Genomic DNA, 17,487 nt, shown 5'->3' with positions numbered 1-17,487 from the left:
CGTAGTTGAATAACTACCCAAGTGATATATACAAATCGTATTATTCACCCAAATGTTCTTTCCCAGATAATCGAGAGTACGTAACCAGTACGAACCGGGTTCTAACACCTCGGGAATTTTTTAGCATTACAACAACGACATTAATCTTATTAACCCGTATTGATTTTGTTTTTAACATATCAACAGCCCAAGTAATTTCATTAGTAGAAGTCCGAATATACCGAACATCAAGCTTCTATAATATAATTTTAGGCGCATAAACACTTCGAGATCACCAAATTTCTATCATAGCATATTTTTGGGCGCTTGATATGTTTGTGAATGCAGTTCAAATGAATTTATCTGCGCTACGTCCAATTTATGGTCGTCATAATCGTCCTGTCAGATCAACAATTGAACGTCTAGGGGAAAATTTTGAATCCACAGACACAGTACAAAATGGTCCCGTGACATTGAGACAAAGGAGTGCTCGTAGTGTCGAGAATAGTCCAGCCGCTAGGGTATCAATTGAGGAAGACCAAAATCAGTCTCTCACACGTTGTTCTCAAGCATTGGGCATCCCTATGACGTCGTTGTGGCGAATTTTGCGAAAAGATTTTGGCCTTACAAGATCAAATTGACACAAGAACTGAATCCGCTTGACCACCAGAAGCGTCGTATGTTCGTGAATTGGGCTGAGCAACAACTTGAAATGATCCGGATTTTCATCGAAAAAACATCTTCAGCGAAGAGGCTCATTTCTGTCTGAATGGCTTCGATTGGCGGTGTCATTGGACCTTACTTCTTCCGTGATGATAAAGACCGGCACGTTACTGTGAATGGGAACCGCTACTGCTGAATGATAACCGAATATTTTTGGCCCGAATTGGATGATATAGAATATATATATATATAACTCGTAATGCCTCATAAACTTCATCGATTTTATAGAACAGAATAGGATTTAAGATATGCAACCTCTTTTAATGCTATTTTCAACTGCCATTCCAAAGCTATTTTACCTTTTTACACTCATTCGAGGTTATGTAGAGTTAGTAGTACTACTACGAGTACTTAGTAGTATGCAATAGTGTCATTAGACTCACCTCATCTACGCCGATTCTGCGACAAGCTTCCAGAAAATTATCGACATTTCTGCGACAACGGGCCATTGTTAATTTCGACTGCAAAAAAAAATATAAAATTATTTTAAAATAATATTTCGAAAAGTGTATTAATAGAATTAACTTACAACACCAGGCGATGGCACATGTATACTAGCAACCGAACGTGGACGCACATAATTGGCTAAATGACATAGAATAACGCCATCGGTTAAAGCGGATGCTATATCTTCGGGTAGTGTCATTTTGAGACGTGTTTCAATGATCTGAAATTGTTTGGGGTTGATAGATTAATTTAGAATAATTATTTACAAGGAAATCGTTTCTGTAGACCCAAATATAATTGTTGAATATAGTACTTACACTCCGCAGCTGAGTCATTAGTTCAGTCTCCTCACGTTGTCGATCGAATTCGCGACGCATAGTAAAGCTTAATTTCTCTGCAGGTATGTCATGATTCCAGGTGACAGTGCTGTTTGATAAGTAAAACCGAAACCAAATTAGTATTTTGTAACAAATAAGGCATGCGTGCACAAGTGACTTACCGATGCGTTTTCGCCGTACCCAATTTATTTGTGCCACTTACAGGCGATTTGAGACCACCAATTGTAGGAATTTTATTATTATTCGCAAGTATGCCAACACCAACCGTACCGCCACCACCAGTGCCGACACCATTAAGCGTTTTCATTGGACTATTGGGTTTCACATAACCCATGCAATCACCGTTCACAACTTGTTGTTGCTGTTGTTGTAATAACAGCATTTTTTCCAATTCCTCGGCAGTTGCTGCAGTTATTGCAGCTGTATTTGTTTGCATTTGCTTTGACGTCGCCAGCGACGACATTAATTCGGTATTCCGTGACGGCGTCACTTTTTGTACCGGTTTCTTTGGTATTACAACACAGTAATCGCTGCTAGCATCACCAACAACAACACCACCACCACCGCCGCCATTAACACCATTCAACATGCCATTTAGCATATTTAGTCCACCATTGGTGGCAACAACACCGATGCCGCCGCCGCCGCCACCATTCTTCATTATCGATTTCGGTTGTGGTATATTATTGGCACCATTCACAATTCGTATCATTTCGTTGCAGCCATTATCGCTGCCAACACCATTGAGTTCATCATGGTGTGACATATTGCCCGCTATCGAATTCAAGGCATTCGAGGCCTCGCTCATGTCGTACAACATTTTTTGGTTATTTTTGATTTTATAAACGCTGGACACTTCCAGATTTCGTTGCTGCTTTAAAGCCTCCTTGTATTCGCTGAAAAAACAAATTTAATTTATTTTAAAAATTTTTAATTTTTTTTTAGAATAAAATAACTAACTCACCGATAGGTTTGTACGTTCCCCAAATTTTTATTAGACTTATCATCGTTTTTGCCATTCTGTCCGGCTGCCATCTGCTGATAATGCTCCATCATGGCATCTTCTTGTTCGGGTGATGAGCCATTACTCCCGTTATTACTCCCATTACTCGAATTCGAATTCGAATGTGCATAGTTTAAATGTTGGTGTTGTTGCTGCTGTTGCAACGCATGATTCTGATGCTGCGGTGTGACGGGCGCCGATTGTACCGCTACTTGAATTTCCACTTTGCGTTTCGTTGGCGAATCCGTTGCATTTAACGGTTTAACAACAGCTGCGGCAACCGCCATTGGGGAGACCTGTACACCACTACCGACGCTCGTGTTGTTGCCTGTCAACGTTATTGACTCATCAACAATTGTGCTTGAACTGGAAGTCAGCGAGGCGTCCATTAATTCCGAACTCAATGAGGGGGGCGGTGTTGTTGGTGTTCTACGTGCCGGTGAATCCAATTTGGTTTTAACTGTAAGTTGAATACAGGAAGTGAGTAAGTGAGCTGTGATTAGTAGAGTTGATTGAATTGCAATGCTTCTATGTATGTACATATGTTGTTGTTGTTGTATAATACAACAAAAAACAACTGTATGCATTTTTATAACATTTTGTGTTTTGTGTGTGTGATTTTTGTGTACATATATGTGTGAGTATGTGTGAGTGAGTGTATGTGCATTAAATACCATTTGGCATATCGTGTGACCAACGCTTATCAATGCCATCACAGGTGCTATAGCCGGACTCAGCGCCATGCTGATGCTGACGCGGCACACGATTCGATTCGAGTACACTGCCATTGGCGGCATGACGTGGCGCTCGCCGCAATGTGGTGTAACCATCGTAATTGCCACCGGCACGTGAGCCCTTCTCATCTTTGGCCGCTTGAGTTTCGAGAAATTTAAAGACATGTACGAGACCGCGTATACAGAGCTGCAAGTGGCAAGAAAGTTAAAACGGTCAGTCATTAGTGGAATTTAAGCTTATTTATAGCGTGTTATACAGAGAGAGAGTGTAACTAATGCTATGCACTGCAATTAAAAATGGTTTCATTTGTGCAACTTACACTAGCAGGTGGAGACGTAAGCGGATTATTTTCTAAATTCAATTCGACCAACGCTGTCATTTGGCGTATCTCCAGAGGTAGACTAGCAATGCGATTATTGCTGACGTCCAACGATTCCAGCGTTAGACATGTCAATTCTGTAAGAGGTAAGTAAAAATAATTAATGTGACAATTCTATATTTCATAGTTTATCTATACAAGTTTATTTTTACAATATACAGGGTGTCAAAGCAAAGCAAAGTGTAAAGTCAAACCATTGCGGATGATCAGTATGACGAGACGACTTGAAAAGTGATACTCATATTCCTTGGTACCATGAGAGGGTTGGTATTGCAGATGGATGAAGTCGGACAATTTGTTTTTTATATCGCAAACTACTATATAAACCAAACTTACTAAACACATTTATCTTTAGTACCCATCATTCAATTTGAATTTAAGTAAATCACAGGAGGTCTACAGAGCTCTTCGCCCTAAGTAAAGCTTACATCTCCTTAATTGTAGAGGTTCTTACTGGTCATTGTCCCATCGGGATCCACATCGTAGGGTTAATAATCTTACTGCATGCTAGATGTAGAATCTGCAAGGAGGAGGACGAGATGGAATCATCTCATTTCTTTCTTTTGGAATGTCCCCGTCTTTGCGAGATCAAGAAAAATATTTCTCGGATGTCACTTTTTCGAACAAGCGAATGTAGAACAAATAGCGAATGTAGAAGTGAAAGATGTCTGCAAATTTGTAGTAAGTTTAAAGCGTTTTGTCGACACCTAATTGTTAATCTAAATCCAGGATCAAGGGATCCAGGCTTCACAAATGACTGACTTTTATGGTCTATGTGTATTTTCCTTTGGGGAACAGCCTTACAACCCATAATTTGCCATAAAAATTGGCAAAATCGGGTATTAAAAAACTCCCACCCCCCATAAAAAGGTTATGTTGCAGGGAAACCCACCAGAAACACAAAATTTTATGGTAATGATGGTACAGAAAAGCTACACTCACATTGGTAAAAATATGCATAAGTTATCAAGGATATTGAAAAAAACCTCAGTGGTTAATGCTAATTTACTTTTTACGGAAAATATCTAAAACTCTTAGATATTCTAAAGAAATTCAAAAGACATGTTTTTTTTATTATAAAATGTGCAAATCAGGGCAATACTTCATCTAGCCTCGATATAGCTTATAAACGAATTCTCAAATTCCCGGTGGACTTTATACCGTATATATCGGTTAATATGTAGCTTGGTTGCAAAAATAGTTGTAATCGATCGAGGAACTACCCCAGCTTCCATATACTATGTATAATGATTTTCGTTAGCCTAGTGGACTTTATGCTGATTATACGACGAATTGTGCGTTATCTCAATAATATTAAATAAATAAATTGTAATAATAAGTTTCTAACCCCTTACGACCAGTTGATATTTTAATGCGAAATTTCCGAGTATATGTAAAATTTCTGGAGCACGCTCGATGTTGAGATCTCCATAAAGGAACATGATTTTGTTTAACAATTGACGAAGTTGACTCAATCAAACTGTGCAAAATACTTCGAAAAATTGTGAAAACGAATGCTACTAGCAATCGTGTTTAATGACAAATCGAAATAACGATTGTTCCACAACTGCATTAAAATACGTGATATTTCATTAAAATATTATCGGCTAAAGACTCAAAAGGGCACATATGAGTTCCGTCAGCATACATGTGAGTACTGCTTAATTATTACTTAAGTTGAAAAAAATAATTATTATAATAAAAAATATATTCATAAATTAACGATTACTTCAGTATTAAAAAAATCATTTATTTATTATATTTTATGCAAAAATAACTCAAACTTGCGAAGATTACGACAAAAAATCACATGACTAATGAAAAAAGCTATGTGAAATATTTCTTACTACGGAATTGCCGATAAGCTGGAATGTTCCAATTCAAGCGATTATGAAGCTTATAAAAAACAAGGAAGAAAAAGCGAAGTACGGAAACTATCGAACATTATGTTCAAGAAAGCATGTCTATTAGGTTAAGTTAGGTTAGGCTGGTAGTCCAACAGGCCACGACTATACCAGTTACGGTCCTTAGCGATACCAGATGGGGTGTCTATTAAGATATCTTCGATTTCCAAGGTACACGGTTAACTAAAAGTATTTTTATTTCATTATATTGTGTATATGGGCCTTGGGGAAGGTCCAGTCAGACTATATAGTGATTCTAGATTAGTCAGGAAATACTCAATATATTTGATATGCTATATCTTGAATATGCAACGGTCCAAACCGATTTTTTATATTTATATTAGTTTCGAACACAGTTGTAATAATTGGAGGGCATGTTCGCTTTGTAGTGACAATGACTCAGCCACGCAAAAAAATTGTAATGTCCTAGAGGTCTTACTATGTGTACGATATGTTTTTTATGCTGAATCCGAATCCGAAGTCCATTTAACCCTATCAGGGTTTGAGATAACCCCAGAAAAAAAATATGGCGCACAACGATTTTTAAAATTCATCGGATTTGTTTGAAACTCGCTACTCCGTGTTTTTCTGCATCCACAATTTTGAATTCTGAAAAACCGACACCGGATTCTTAATCTGTGACCCCGAAAACCCCCGAGTCCCGACTTCCAAGCGAACCCGATTGATTTTCAAAATGACTGTCTGCTATATTGATTTTCTGGGGTTAAAACAATTTTTTTTGTGTGGCTGGTTAATCAGAGTTCCAAGGAGAACATGTACCAAGTTTCTTCAAAGATTATCACGTTTGCTACATGTATCGCTTATACGGACCGGCGGACGGACTGTTTGACGTTCCACAACCGATATGTCTGGCCATCTTGAGCATTATGCTATATAGAACTCTAGATCTAACCCGCTTAGTTTTAGGCGGTATAAACAACCGTTATGCGAACAAAAATATTCTGCCCACTGTAGCATTTTATGATGGTATAACAATTGTATTCGGATAATACTTATTAAGTATGAAAAACTTGGAACAATGTTACAAATACTATGCCAGATTGTTTATTATTTTTATCGACCGCATAAAAACCCCAACTATATAGCTTTATAAATATGTATGTATGTTTGTAATTACTCACCACGCGGTAAATACATCAAGTGATTGCTGCGCAACGATAGCGAACGCAACGAACGTAGCTCACCAATGCGCGCCGGCAGCGTCGACAGTTGATTGTACGAAGCATCCAAATCCGTGAGGCGGTCCATGCGTCCCAACTCATCGGGCAGTGATGCCAAGCGATTATTGGACACGAGCAACACTTGCAACGGCAGAAAGCAGATCTCACGTGGCAGCGCTGCCAGCTGATTGCTGCGCAAATCCAAATACGTCAACGATGTCAGATGCTTCACCGATTCGGGAATACTGCGTATGGTGTTGTGATAGAGCAGTAGCGTCTCCAGAAATGAGAATGTGGTGATCTCCTCGGGTAGCTCGCAAAAGCGATTACGCGATAAATCTGTTGAAAAAAAGATCAGAAAAAAGACCATACATATTATTATATAAATTAGTGGGAATTATATGGTGCTATGGATAAGAGTTGACTGTGAAGCGACGTTGTGCAGAAGTAGAGCGATAGAGATGAGCTGATAATTCAATTGAAAAGCGTGTAGAAACGTATTAAGCACAGTGAAATGGATTTGCATGCTATTCCATTGGGGGGCCACTGCAATTGTGGGGAAGAGTTGCAATGTGTGGTAAACGCGTGGCTGTCAGGCGATCATTCACATATACTATATAGGTGCAAGTATATATGTATGTCGAAGCATATATATTTTACTTCAAATTAATCAACGGCTGGCAGCCAAATGCCTGCCGGCAAGTTTGTAGGCAGACAGACACAAGCTTATTAGTATTTATTTTTATTATTTTGTTGTCTTTTTTTCGTTTTGTTTTGCTTTTTGTTTTCTTTTCATGCGATACACTTTCATTCTTCTTATTTCTGTTAAGTTCTCAGTTTATTTTTTATTATTTCAACGAAGTTGTTTGTTTTCATTGTCTTCCCTTTAATGCTGTCTTCCATTTAGCATCACACTGTTGTCACCTACACATAACCCTATGAGAAAAACGAAGATCTGTAAACTGGAACCCCTCTAGGAAATTAAGGTCATGTTGAACTACTTGTTTATGTACTGGATAGCGCTAATTTTTATAGATTAAGGATATTTTTGGAACACGATATACCTATTTGACTAAATTAGGAGGATAGGCTTATATTGACCCTATTTTAATGAATATGGATATTAAATCAGTGGCAACAACTCTTCGTGACCACCGGTTCGTTCGATAGTAGCCTTAAAATATGACAAATAGTCTGAGAACTCCAGAACTGCCCGAAAAAATTGTTCTAATCGTCGATCATTTAGAGTTTCCAACAAACTGCTGGGACTACACTTATCTTAAATCTGCATACGTTCATGAAAAACTTGATCGATGACTTGGTATTAAAGGCTAAAGGTGGACTTCAATTTTCATACAATTTATCGATGTGACCTATTGACCTACCAGTCTAATCTAACTTAAGCTATCGATGTAACCAAAGCATTTATACGTCCCTACACAACTGTTGGCTAAAAATGAGGTTTTTGACAATCATAATCATAGATCTGTTCATCATAAGATTATCAACCACAATATAGTAGACTAGGGGGTAAGATTTTTGTGTGAGTTACGTGGAACACAGCAGAGGCATTCGTTTAGGGTATTATATGGCTGAATTAACCCAAATGGTTCATCAAAATCATGAGATTTTATAGGGATACCTTTTTTATAATTTTATAAAAACTAACAGGTCATATTGTCAGGGCAGAATTAACCCAAATGGATCATCAAAATCATGAGATCTTATAAGGATACCTATTTTTATAATTTAATAAAAACTAACAGGTTTTACTGTCAGGGTTTCAGTCAAATTTTCAAGCGAATCCATTCCATTTAGTTTTCTGGTCTTTACTGCGCCTGCTGTTTGATGAGTTGAGTTGAATACTGAGTTGAAATTCTCATTATTTTTTAAGGATCTGTATTATGAGAACCGAAGATCTCTCGGATGTGGTCCCAGCTTGAAAAGTTTTACCAACACAAACACATTTTACCAACCGGCATATCAACCTAGTACCTACTGATTACCATTCCCGAGTTAATCACATAAAATATTTCCGATTGGGAGATATCATGTTCCCCAACTTACACAGTTCATAGGCTTACAGACTGTTATGATATACTATATTTGTATTATCAGCTAGTCACAACTTCCCCCCCTCAACACTTCGCATCACCACAATGTATTTCTAGTATCCAACCAGCTGGCGAATGCACATTGCAACGCACCAAACGCACATCCATTCCGCGACGACGAACGCAACGTATTTGGCGTGTGTAGGGGCGCACGCAGCCCCGGTACGTGCTGACAACTGCGTGGCCTATTTTTATTGATATTCACACATTCGTGTACATACACTTAAATACGTTGTAGACACACAACTGTTCGTACATAGCTGTATGTATAGTGCATGTGCACTCCCTATTAGATTTCGCATGTTGCAAGTTGTCGCTTACCGCTTACAGCTTACGAAAGCCGACTGGTTTTCATGGGGAAAATTACATAGTCGTATTAGCACGTTTGAATGATTTTTCCATTCCATTCAATTGCATTGCCAAGCAAAATAAGCGCGAAATAGCTCAAGTCACAGCAGGGCTGGTTACATCAATGACTGTGCACGGTTCTTCTTTTTCATTAATTTTTTTTCTTTTTATGTTTCCTCATTTTTTGTTTTTGTAAATGCGCTACCAGCCCCCTTATGGCATATTAAAAGTATAAATTTAATTTTTACATAGGTATTAAATTGGCTCCGAATTATTGAAGCAGAAAATATTCGCCTTTAAACAATTTTAATTCTACAACAGAAAATTACAATAAATTGTGGGAGATATATGTATTTATAGGCACTAAAATATAGTTATTAGGGGATTTAATGAATTGTTGGGAAAATACAATTTCATTTTTATAAAAATAACTTAATGGCAGACAGGTAAAGACGTGTGCCAACGGAAGACGGAAGACACATTCAGACCAAATTGTATATGCCTATAATGGCAGAGTTAGTTCAGTGGGTTCAGAATACGCTTCCCCTTGAGAGCACAAGTGATTTCTTTATTCCTGAAATGTATCAAGTGAGTCATCAACACAGTCCGCTGAAAAGAGCTCATCTCTTTGTGAGAGATCGAAACAGCACAGTCGAAAATACTGGCTATCTATGGCTGGACTTAAGAAAGTTTTAACCGCTTTGATTGAATTCGGCCTGGGTTTCAAAAAAGTGGTGTCGTGTTTTTTTTTCGGAGGTTTATAGACTTGTCCAGACTTTCAGTAATATCATAGTTTTGGATAGAAGTCGAGTGACTCCGTAAGTTAAATTTGTTCTGGACCTCAGATTTGGATTCAGACCGAAAATTAAAATCTCGAATTTTACAATATTTATATAAATTCTTTACGCTTTCAGCATTACTAGAAGTTCGAAGTAGCCTCTTCTCCCATTGGGGGTGCCCTTACAGAGCACAATACAGAGCGGCTTCTAATTTGCAAAGAGGTAAACTAAGTGGGCTACCGCAGTCCCTGTAGAGCAAAGTAGGCTACCGCAGTCCCTGTACTGATAAAATTATGTTCACAGCATTAATAAAATATTGCATTAAAGTTCCATTATAAAGCACCGTTACACTTTAATGAGCACAAATAAATTCTTATCGCTTTAAATATGCTTAATTGCACGAGAGGTTATTCAAGCAGAGACGATATGAAATATGAAAAGCATTTCAAATATTCCATCAGAAATACCATTTTTGCCACAATTTGTACGCTATGGACTCGTTACATAGCAGAGGACAGGTTTGCGCACAGCAAAAGTTGGCGATGTAGTAATGCCGAGCCACCATGCATGTATATACTACAGTTTAGTATCAAACGAGTTAAAAAGTAACTAGTACCATAACTAGTAATGTAACTAGCCAGAAAATAGCATGTTCTAAAATAGAATGGTCAGAAAAGGTTCGGTTCAAGGGTGGATCCCTGTGCCACAGGAGAACCCACTTGGACAGCTAGGGTCGCCAGTTCTTTGTGATGCCGCAAACTCCTCAAAATAGATGACCGAGGCACTCAAGTGGCGACAAAGCGCTTTAAGACTTTTACGAATTTGTTCAGGCAACTGATTTGTATTCGGGACAGTTCCATTGATTCTCCGAAGTTCGTCCTGCCAAGATGTTTCAATCCGATGTGGTACAGAAGAGTACCACTTTACTAGCCTTTGCTTAGAATAAGTGATTTTTAGGTAGATAGGTAGGTAGGAGTGCTGCCCTGTTATAGTTCCGGCTCAATTAGCACTATCTGTGCCATTTTGATGCACTAGTCGTTGACCTTTTTATTTGCTATCAAGTTTAAGCTTCTCGTTCAAACCATTTTGTGGTTTCGATGAAACTACTAATATCCGTTATGCTTTTTGTTGACATCCATTCAAGGTTTGATACTTAATGGATTCCCAGTGTTCTCTGTCTGATCTGCGGTAGGGCTGGGCATTCACAGAGAAAGTGGAAAATTGTTTCCTTATTCCCAGTTTGTTCGCAGCTTCGGCATATGTTATTGTAGGGCATACCCATGTTCGACGAATGTTCTACAAATGGTCAATGTCCTGTTATGGTAGCAGTTAGTCTGAAGATACTGTTCCTTGACTTATTTAATAAGTCGTTAGTTCTCTTCATGTCGTTTTGGCCATATCTGTTTGGTTTTTAGAAGTATGATTCAAATAAAACACAGAAAAACTAAGAAAATAACCAGGAAGGCACCAGTATCTCTTCAGAGGACAAACCACCTGTATTGGAATGAAAATTATAACTTTTTGAAAGTTTTCGATGATTTAGGTCTATGCATGGTAATTTGTCTAACTGTACTGAGCATAAATGTCAAACACATGTGCTTTCTTTGACAGTTGGTTGGACTACTATCTCTCTGAGACAATCAATATGTCTAAAAACCTGAATATATAAATTCTAAATAAGTATTGATATCGATTATAGGGTAGAATTATATTTTGAACTAATTTTAGACTATAATCGGCTGACTAATTGAACTTGCGGTTCATACTAGTTAGAAAGTAGTTTTGAACTAGTTCATTTTACTATAGGGTTTATAGTATATGGATCTATACACTTGTCATATGTACTTCTATTTGTACAAAATTTATGGAATACACAGTGCTTTTATAGACATTGCTTGCAATTATTTTAATAATGAAATAAGTAGTACCACAGCATGACGGCAAAATTTTTGCCGCAAAGTGGATGATACGCGCTTGAGTAGCAAAAATAAAACAGTCGAGCTTCCTACTGTGTGCGGTGAGTGCTTCCTGTATCATTGCATTTGCCAACAGAGAACAAGGCAAGCAGACAGCAGGAATGGATAGGAGGCTGTGTAAACCAAACCGGTGCACCACTGGCGCTGGTGTCCTACATTTTGCACAGCTGCTCAACTACATACATGGTACAACTGCAGTTAGTTGCTGTTGTTGTACATTGCTATACGGATTGAATGGAACCGAAAGTATATTAAGCAAATTTTTTTTAGACTCTTATAAATTTTTAATCTGTGAAAAAAATTGTAAAAAAAACGAAGTGCTTGCTTGCTGATTTTTGTGATAAGAACTGCCACAATCCAATTTCCTCATTACAACAAACACATCGGCGAATTGCTGAAGCACACTCTTCAGTTGGTAGCTGGCATATTGCAAATGCGGAAGCAGCTTACTGTCGTCGTCGTCGGCGCTTGGTACTACGGATGGCTTTGGGTAACTGCTGCAGCTTAGCTGTTGGCCATTAATATGTACTCTCTGGCAGTGGGTGTGGTTGTACCGTGGAGTATCTTAAGCACATTGCTGCTGGAACTTGTCGTCGGTAATACGAGTACTCAAGTCACTCTTGCCGCTGCACAAATGTGATTTATCACAAAGTCGCTGTGCTCCATCTGCATTAAATAGTATAAACTTATAGTAAGTATTATATTGTCTGACTGGCAAAATCTTTTGTTAGATTTTCCGTTTTGCTTTCTTCGCTTTTCTTCTCTTGTTTCGTTCCTTCTGGTACACATTGTTTTTGTTGTTGTTTGTGTGTGCAGCGGAAAATGTATGAACTTCCGTCTGTTGGCTGCCTGACTGTCGCTTGACGTACAATTTTTATTGCTAGCAGCCAGTCAGCCAGTTTTCCCACCGCTTTTCCGCACACACACATATGAAAGAAAGTATCTGTCTTATGTTTTCCAGATATTTATATTTATAATACCGATATATATAGTATATAGTATATATATTAAGTGCAAATGTGCATGCCGAGTGTCTGGCTGTTGTGTCGTGTAATTCCACACTCACTCCAGCTGTGCAAATGAGGGTGAAGAACTTTTACATGTCGTGGCTGGCTTTTTCAATATATAGTGACTTTGTTGTTGTTGTTGTTGTGATATTGCTTTGTATTCAGCTGTTGTTTTATGGTTGTGTTTTTTTTTTCGAGTTTATTCAACTTTGTGGTAAAATGTAACAACTTCATGTCCATCGGCCAATACGAGTACTCTGCACAGGCGGCGCCACTCTTTTGCCTCAAAATTGTTTTTCTTCTTGGCCTTCTCGTTTTCCCTCCTTTCAAGGGTTGTTGCCGGCAATCTTTGCGGCATTATTTGTTTAGTGCTTCTAAAGTGCGAAATCGAACCTTTGCTTCTGCTGCTTCTTCTTGTATTTTTTTATTTTTATTTCTGCGTGGGTGTGATTTGAGTTCTTCTCCGCTAATGTCCACTTGAAGCCTTTTAAAAGATGAGGTTACGAATAGTGCAAAACGATTGGATTGCATTTAATGTTTCACAGCGTTTAAAAGCAAATAAAGTTCGCACTGGCTTTTAGCTACTCAACCATAAATCCACCGTGTTTATGCAACCAAGGCAATACATTTAGCGTAAAGTAGTTCTGTTATTTGCAAAAAGAGATTTATACCATCATTTCGAGACTGAAAGCAGCTCCGTTGTACGTTTTCAGAGTAAAATTATATTCTGTTGCAATTCAAGAGTAACATAACCTCAAAAATTTCGAAAGCCATGTGTAACATAAAAAGTATTAGTCAAACTTGGTAAAGCCATATACGTTCGAGTCAAATCCATCGACTTGTCCAAAGCAACATAAAACTGGTAGACTTCCCGATTCGTTCGATAATATAGAAGAACAGGCGACATAAGACTTCGGGCCGAAGTGGGCAGAAAATAATAATATGGAACTAATAACTGTCATCAAAGCTAGAAGTTAGAAGAAAATGCCTTAGCGTTGGCGGATTTTCGAACACTTGTGAGAGTTATTGAATAACGACTAATCGAAGTCTTTTGGTTCATAAAAATGATTCTGTGAGACAGCGTCTCAAATTAATGTATGTAATTGGCGTAGGAACCGTTTATTCGATTATAGCTGAATCGATAATGGCGCATCATTTTTCTCTTTCCCACGCAATTCGGCGCCAGTTGGAAATCTCAAGTGAAACCAAGTCGCTCCCCACTTGATCCACCTGAACGGAGTGGAGGCCTTCCTCTTCCTCTGTTTCAACCGGCGGGTACTCTGCATCGAACAGCTAGCTTTTGAACTATAAACGGGAATAATAGGAGACTTGTAGAGTTTGATTTTGGTTCGTCGAGAGAAGACCTTTACCTTTCAATGGCATACTCTGTCCCAAATGGCACCTGTTGGCAAGAGTGATTCTGCGTTGTCTCTAATTAAGGTACGGGTTAAATCGTTCTGGATATGTTCATCTTTCGAAGAGTTAAGACGAACTATCCACCAATATCGTGAGATTTTACATGTCTTCCAATCATTTTTTCCAGGATTTTTTAAACGTCTCAGCAACCTTTAATCGGTCGGATGATCAGATAATCAGAATAAGTAGAATTTGGGAATATTTAACCATTCAGATTCGAGACGGGAAGCTTCGGTCTACAGTGCACATACCATAATATGGTCCCCATTTTTCTACCCTCCTATTTCTTAATATTTAATTAATATTCAATAATTTCAACGAACGAAGTAGTCTCCAAATTACTGACAAGTTTTTTGTATAATTTCAGTGCATCAGATTCAAGCGAAATCTTAGAATATCTGAACACATTTCAATGCAGCCATACGGCCGAGGTCGACTACCAAACAATTTGTGCAATTAATATGTCAAACGTCTGCAATGACCCTCAACTCGTGTCACAAACAACGAGAGACATGAATATAACGCACAACAACAGCAAACGCCTGACTCCGAATCATTGCACTTTTTATGCGCCATCTCCAACTGATCGACAGATGTTCGCGCTATTGAAGCATGGATAGCCGGCCGTACGCTCAACTTGCAAACGCTGGGTTGGGGTTTCGCACTCCACGCGAATACAAGACATACACACGAACTCACGATGCAATACCAATCGACTAGTATGCATTTCGAGTGCAAATTTTTTATTGCGTTCCTTAAGCAATTTGCTGTTGTCGCATTTAGCTTAACTAAAACCGCACAGCTGGGGACAAATGATGCAACCAAACGATGGCGACAACTACGACGAATACGAAAACGACGGGAATTTGTTCGGTGTGGTGCCGGCTGCTGGCTGCCGGTTGCCGGTGCCATAACCGTTGACTTGCCACCGCTGCCGTTCTCGTCGCCACCGCCATCAATTCCACAGCTAACGATCGCAAATAAACATATGATGGCGTGTTGCCACCGAACCGGAGGCATCAAGTAATTGAATTCAAGCGGCCACAAATGCCGAAACAACAACAACAGCAACAATAAATGAGAGTGTCGTTGTCATTGCTGACGTTTTGGCGGCCTGTCAGTCTACCTCCCTGTCAGACTGCCTATGAGGTCGCTGACGCTTTCAAACGACCGCTAGGCACACTATTAATTTCTCGCTACTGTTGTTGCTCCGGCTGCCTGCCGGCTGTGTAACTTTGTTGTTTTTGCAATTATATGCCACTTTAATCTAATAGCAACACAGTAGTAGCTAATTTTTCAGGTTTTGTTGTTATTGTAGCGCGCTTTAATTTGTTTATATTGTTTGTTTTTATTTGCAAAAATTATTCAAATTGAGGTTAGTTGTTCAGCAAATGAAAAATATGTATCTATGTATGTCAAAATGTATAGCTTAGCCTGTCACGTGATGGTATGTGAGTGTGAGAAGTAATAGATTCATTCATAACTTCCATATTCGACAAGTTTAATAGGGTATTCTTATCATTTTTGTTCTATTTCCTGCATTTCATTGGGTTTAATGCAGTGAACATGGTTCAACAGCAAATAATGAAACGGTTTTTTATTAGGTTAGGTTTTGCATTCACAATGTGTGGATATATACTTCTCCTTTTCATTGAATCAGAGATACTTGTCATTTTATAGAGTAAACTTCCACACTATATACTGCAACCATTCTATTAGATCTATTAGTAATTCTATGATTTGGTCCATTTAAGTTTTAGTTCTCAAGATATGAACCGTGACCGATATGAGCTTCTTATATAAATCACTTTCATATATTTCTTTGATAAAGGCATCTCTGAAGACAAAGGGGGTCTATGACCAAAGTAACCGGAACGAACCCGGATTATTAACCGGCCAAGGACTGTCAAATCGGTAGCACTTCTTAAAATAATTTCGAAAACCATCTTCCCGCTACAACAACTAAAATATAACTAGATACCAAGGGCTGCGCTTCACCCGACGACTCTCTTAGCGGCTCGAAAAATTATGTCCACCGTTTTCAAGGATTCACAATCTTTGAACTACATCGAGTACATGGAAGACTGAAAAGTGGTCACAGAGCTCTACTAAGCCGAGTTTTTTGACCGATTCAATACGGAATTATAGAGAATTCGAAGAACGAATTGATCTTCAAATATGATAACGCCCCGGCGTTAGAAAAATGGTGATTAATACATCATATCAAAGTGCTATCGAGCGCTAACATATATAAATAGGATGCATGCACCTAGTGCTATCGCTCCGTTCGACAGTAACCGCCAAGTTGCGTCAGTTCCCATAGCAATAGACCCAATTGGAAGTGTTGCGCTCCTGGTGACGCTAGGATGACACTTTATCAAAAGCACCGATCCTTCAGCGAGTGTAAAAGTGAGAACGGCGAACATGTTCCAAAAAAATCAATACTGTATTATCACAGAGCTATACTATGTCGAATTATTGAATCGATTCTTTACGGAATTGTAGAATCGAAGAAAGAAGTGATCTTCAACCATGATAATGCTCCGACTCAGACCTCTTCTGAAACCACGTTCAACTGCCTGCCCGATCGTGGGCTGTTGATTTGGCGTCGAGAGACTTCTTATTGTTTCCCAACTTGAAAGGGTCACTCGTTGTGAGAAGACCATTGCTAAGAAGTCCTATTTTGCATACATCCAAAAGATATATGTTTGCGCGGTTTTAGAATTTGGAGCATCGCTGGGTCGAGGGTATCGATGTTGATAGGACTGTTGATATTGAGAAAGAAATCTTCTTTTGCCTCACAAATGTTCGAATTTCTTTTGCTATACTAAGTATAGGCTTGACAGGTATAAATATTACAAATTTGTTGAAATAACTAATAGGGTCGGAAGATAAAAATTATTGCAGAATTGATAACATTACACCGGGAGATAAGATAGCAGAGCACTGAATTAGCAAAATAATACAAAACTCTTGCAAATAATAGCGATTATTAGGTTTTCGCGAGCAGGTGTGAATATTTTATCAGAATGATACATTTAACTACATAGCTCAACAGCGGGGTTTCAATGCACATAAACGCATAATATATCAAAGAGGATTAGGAAATGTAATGAATTTGAAACAATAACGATGACAAATTATAATGAGACGACTTT

The 17,487-nt window shown here is 38.5% G+C and overlaps 1 protein-coding gene across 4 annotated transcripts in view; it reads right to left on the bottom strand.

The window, feature by feature from the left end:
- The window catches only part of LOC105217267 (leucine-rich repeat and calponin homology domain-containing protein), a 73,782-nt gene that overhangs the window by 38,827 nt on the left and 17,468 nt on the right, over positions 1-17,487 (bottom strand). For all 4 annotated transcript variants that reach the window (XR_008470650.1, XR_008470651.1, XM_054228242.1 and 1 more), the window contains exons 2-9: positions 6,651-7,028; positions 3,545-3,681; positions 3,165-3,411; positions 2,452-2,950; positions 1,649-2,383; positions 1,467-1,575; positions 1,232-1,369; positions 1,086-1,163 (exon numbers count right to left, since the gene is read on the bottom strand). Coding sequence is in view for 2 of the 4 variants with exons in the window: in XM_054228242.1 (XP_054084217.1) it covers positions 1,086-1,163; positions 1,232-1,369; positions 1,467-1,575; positions 1,649-2,383; positions 2,452-2,950; positions 3,165-3,411; positions 3,545-3,681; positions 6,651-7,028 (2,321 nt within the window). In the remaining 2 variants the exon portion in view is untranslated. The remainder of the gene's footprint in view (positions 1-1,085; positions 1,164-1,231; positions 1,370-1,466; positions 1,576-1,648; positions 2,384-2,451; positions 2,951-3,164; positions 3,412-3,544; positions 3,682-6,650; positions 7,029-17,487) is intronic.

Source organism: Zeugodacus cucurbitae, chromosome 3 (assembly GCF_028554725.1).
Source record: "Zeugodacus cucurbitae isolate PBARC_wt_2022May chromosome 3, idZeuCucr1.2, whole genome shotgun sequence".
Lineage (NCBI taxonomy): Eukaryota > Metazoa > Arthropoda > Insecta > Diptera > Tephritidae > Zeugodacus > Zeugodacus cucurbitae.
This window is presented reverse-complemented; position numbering and strand designations above follow the sequence as displayed.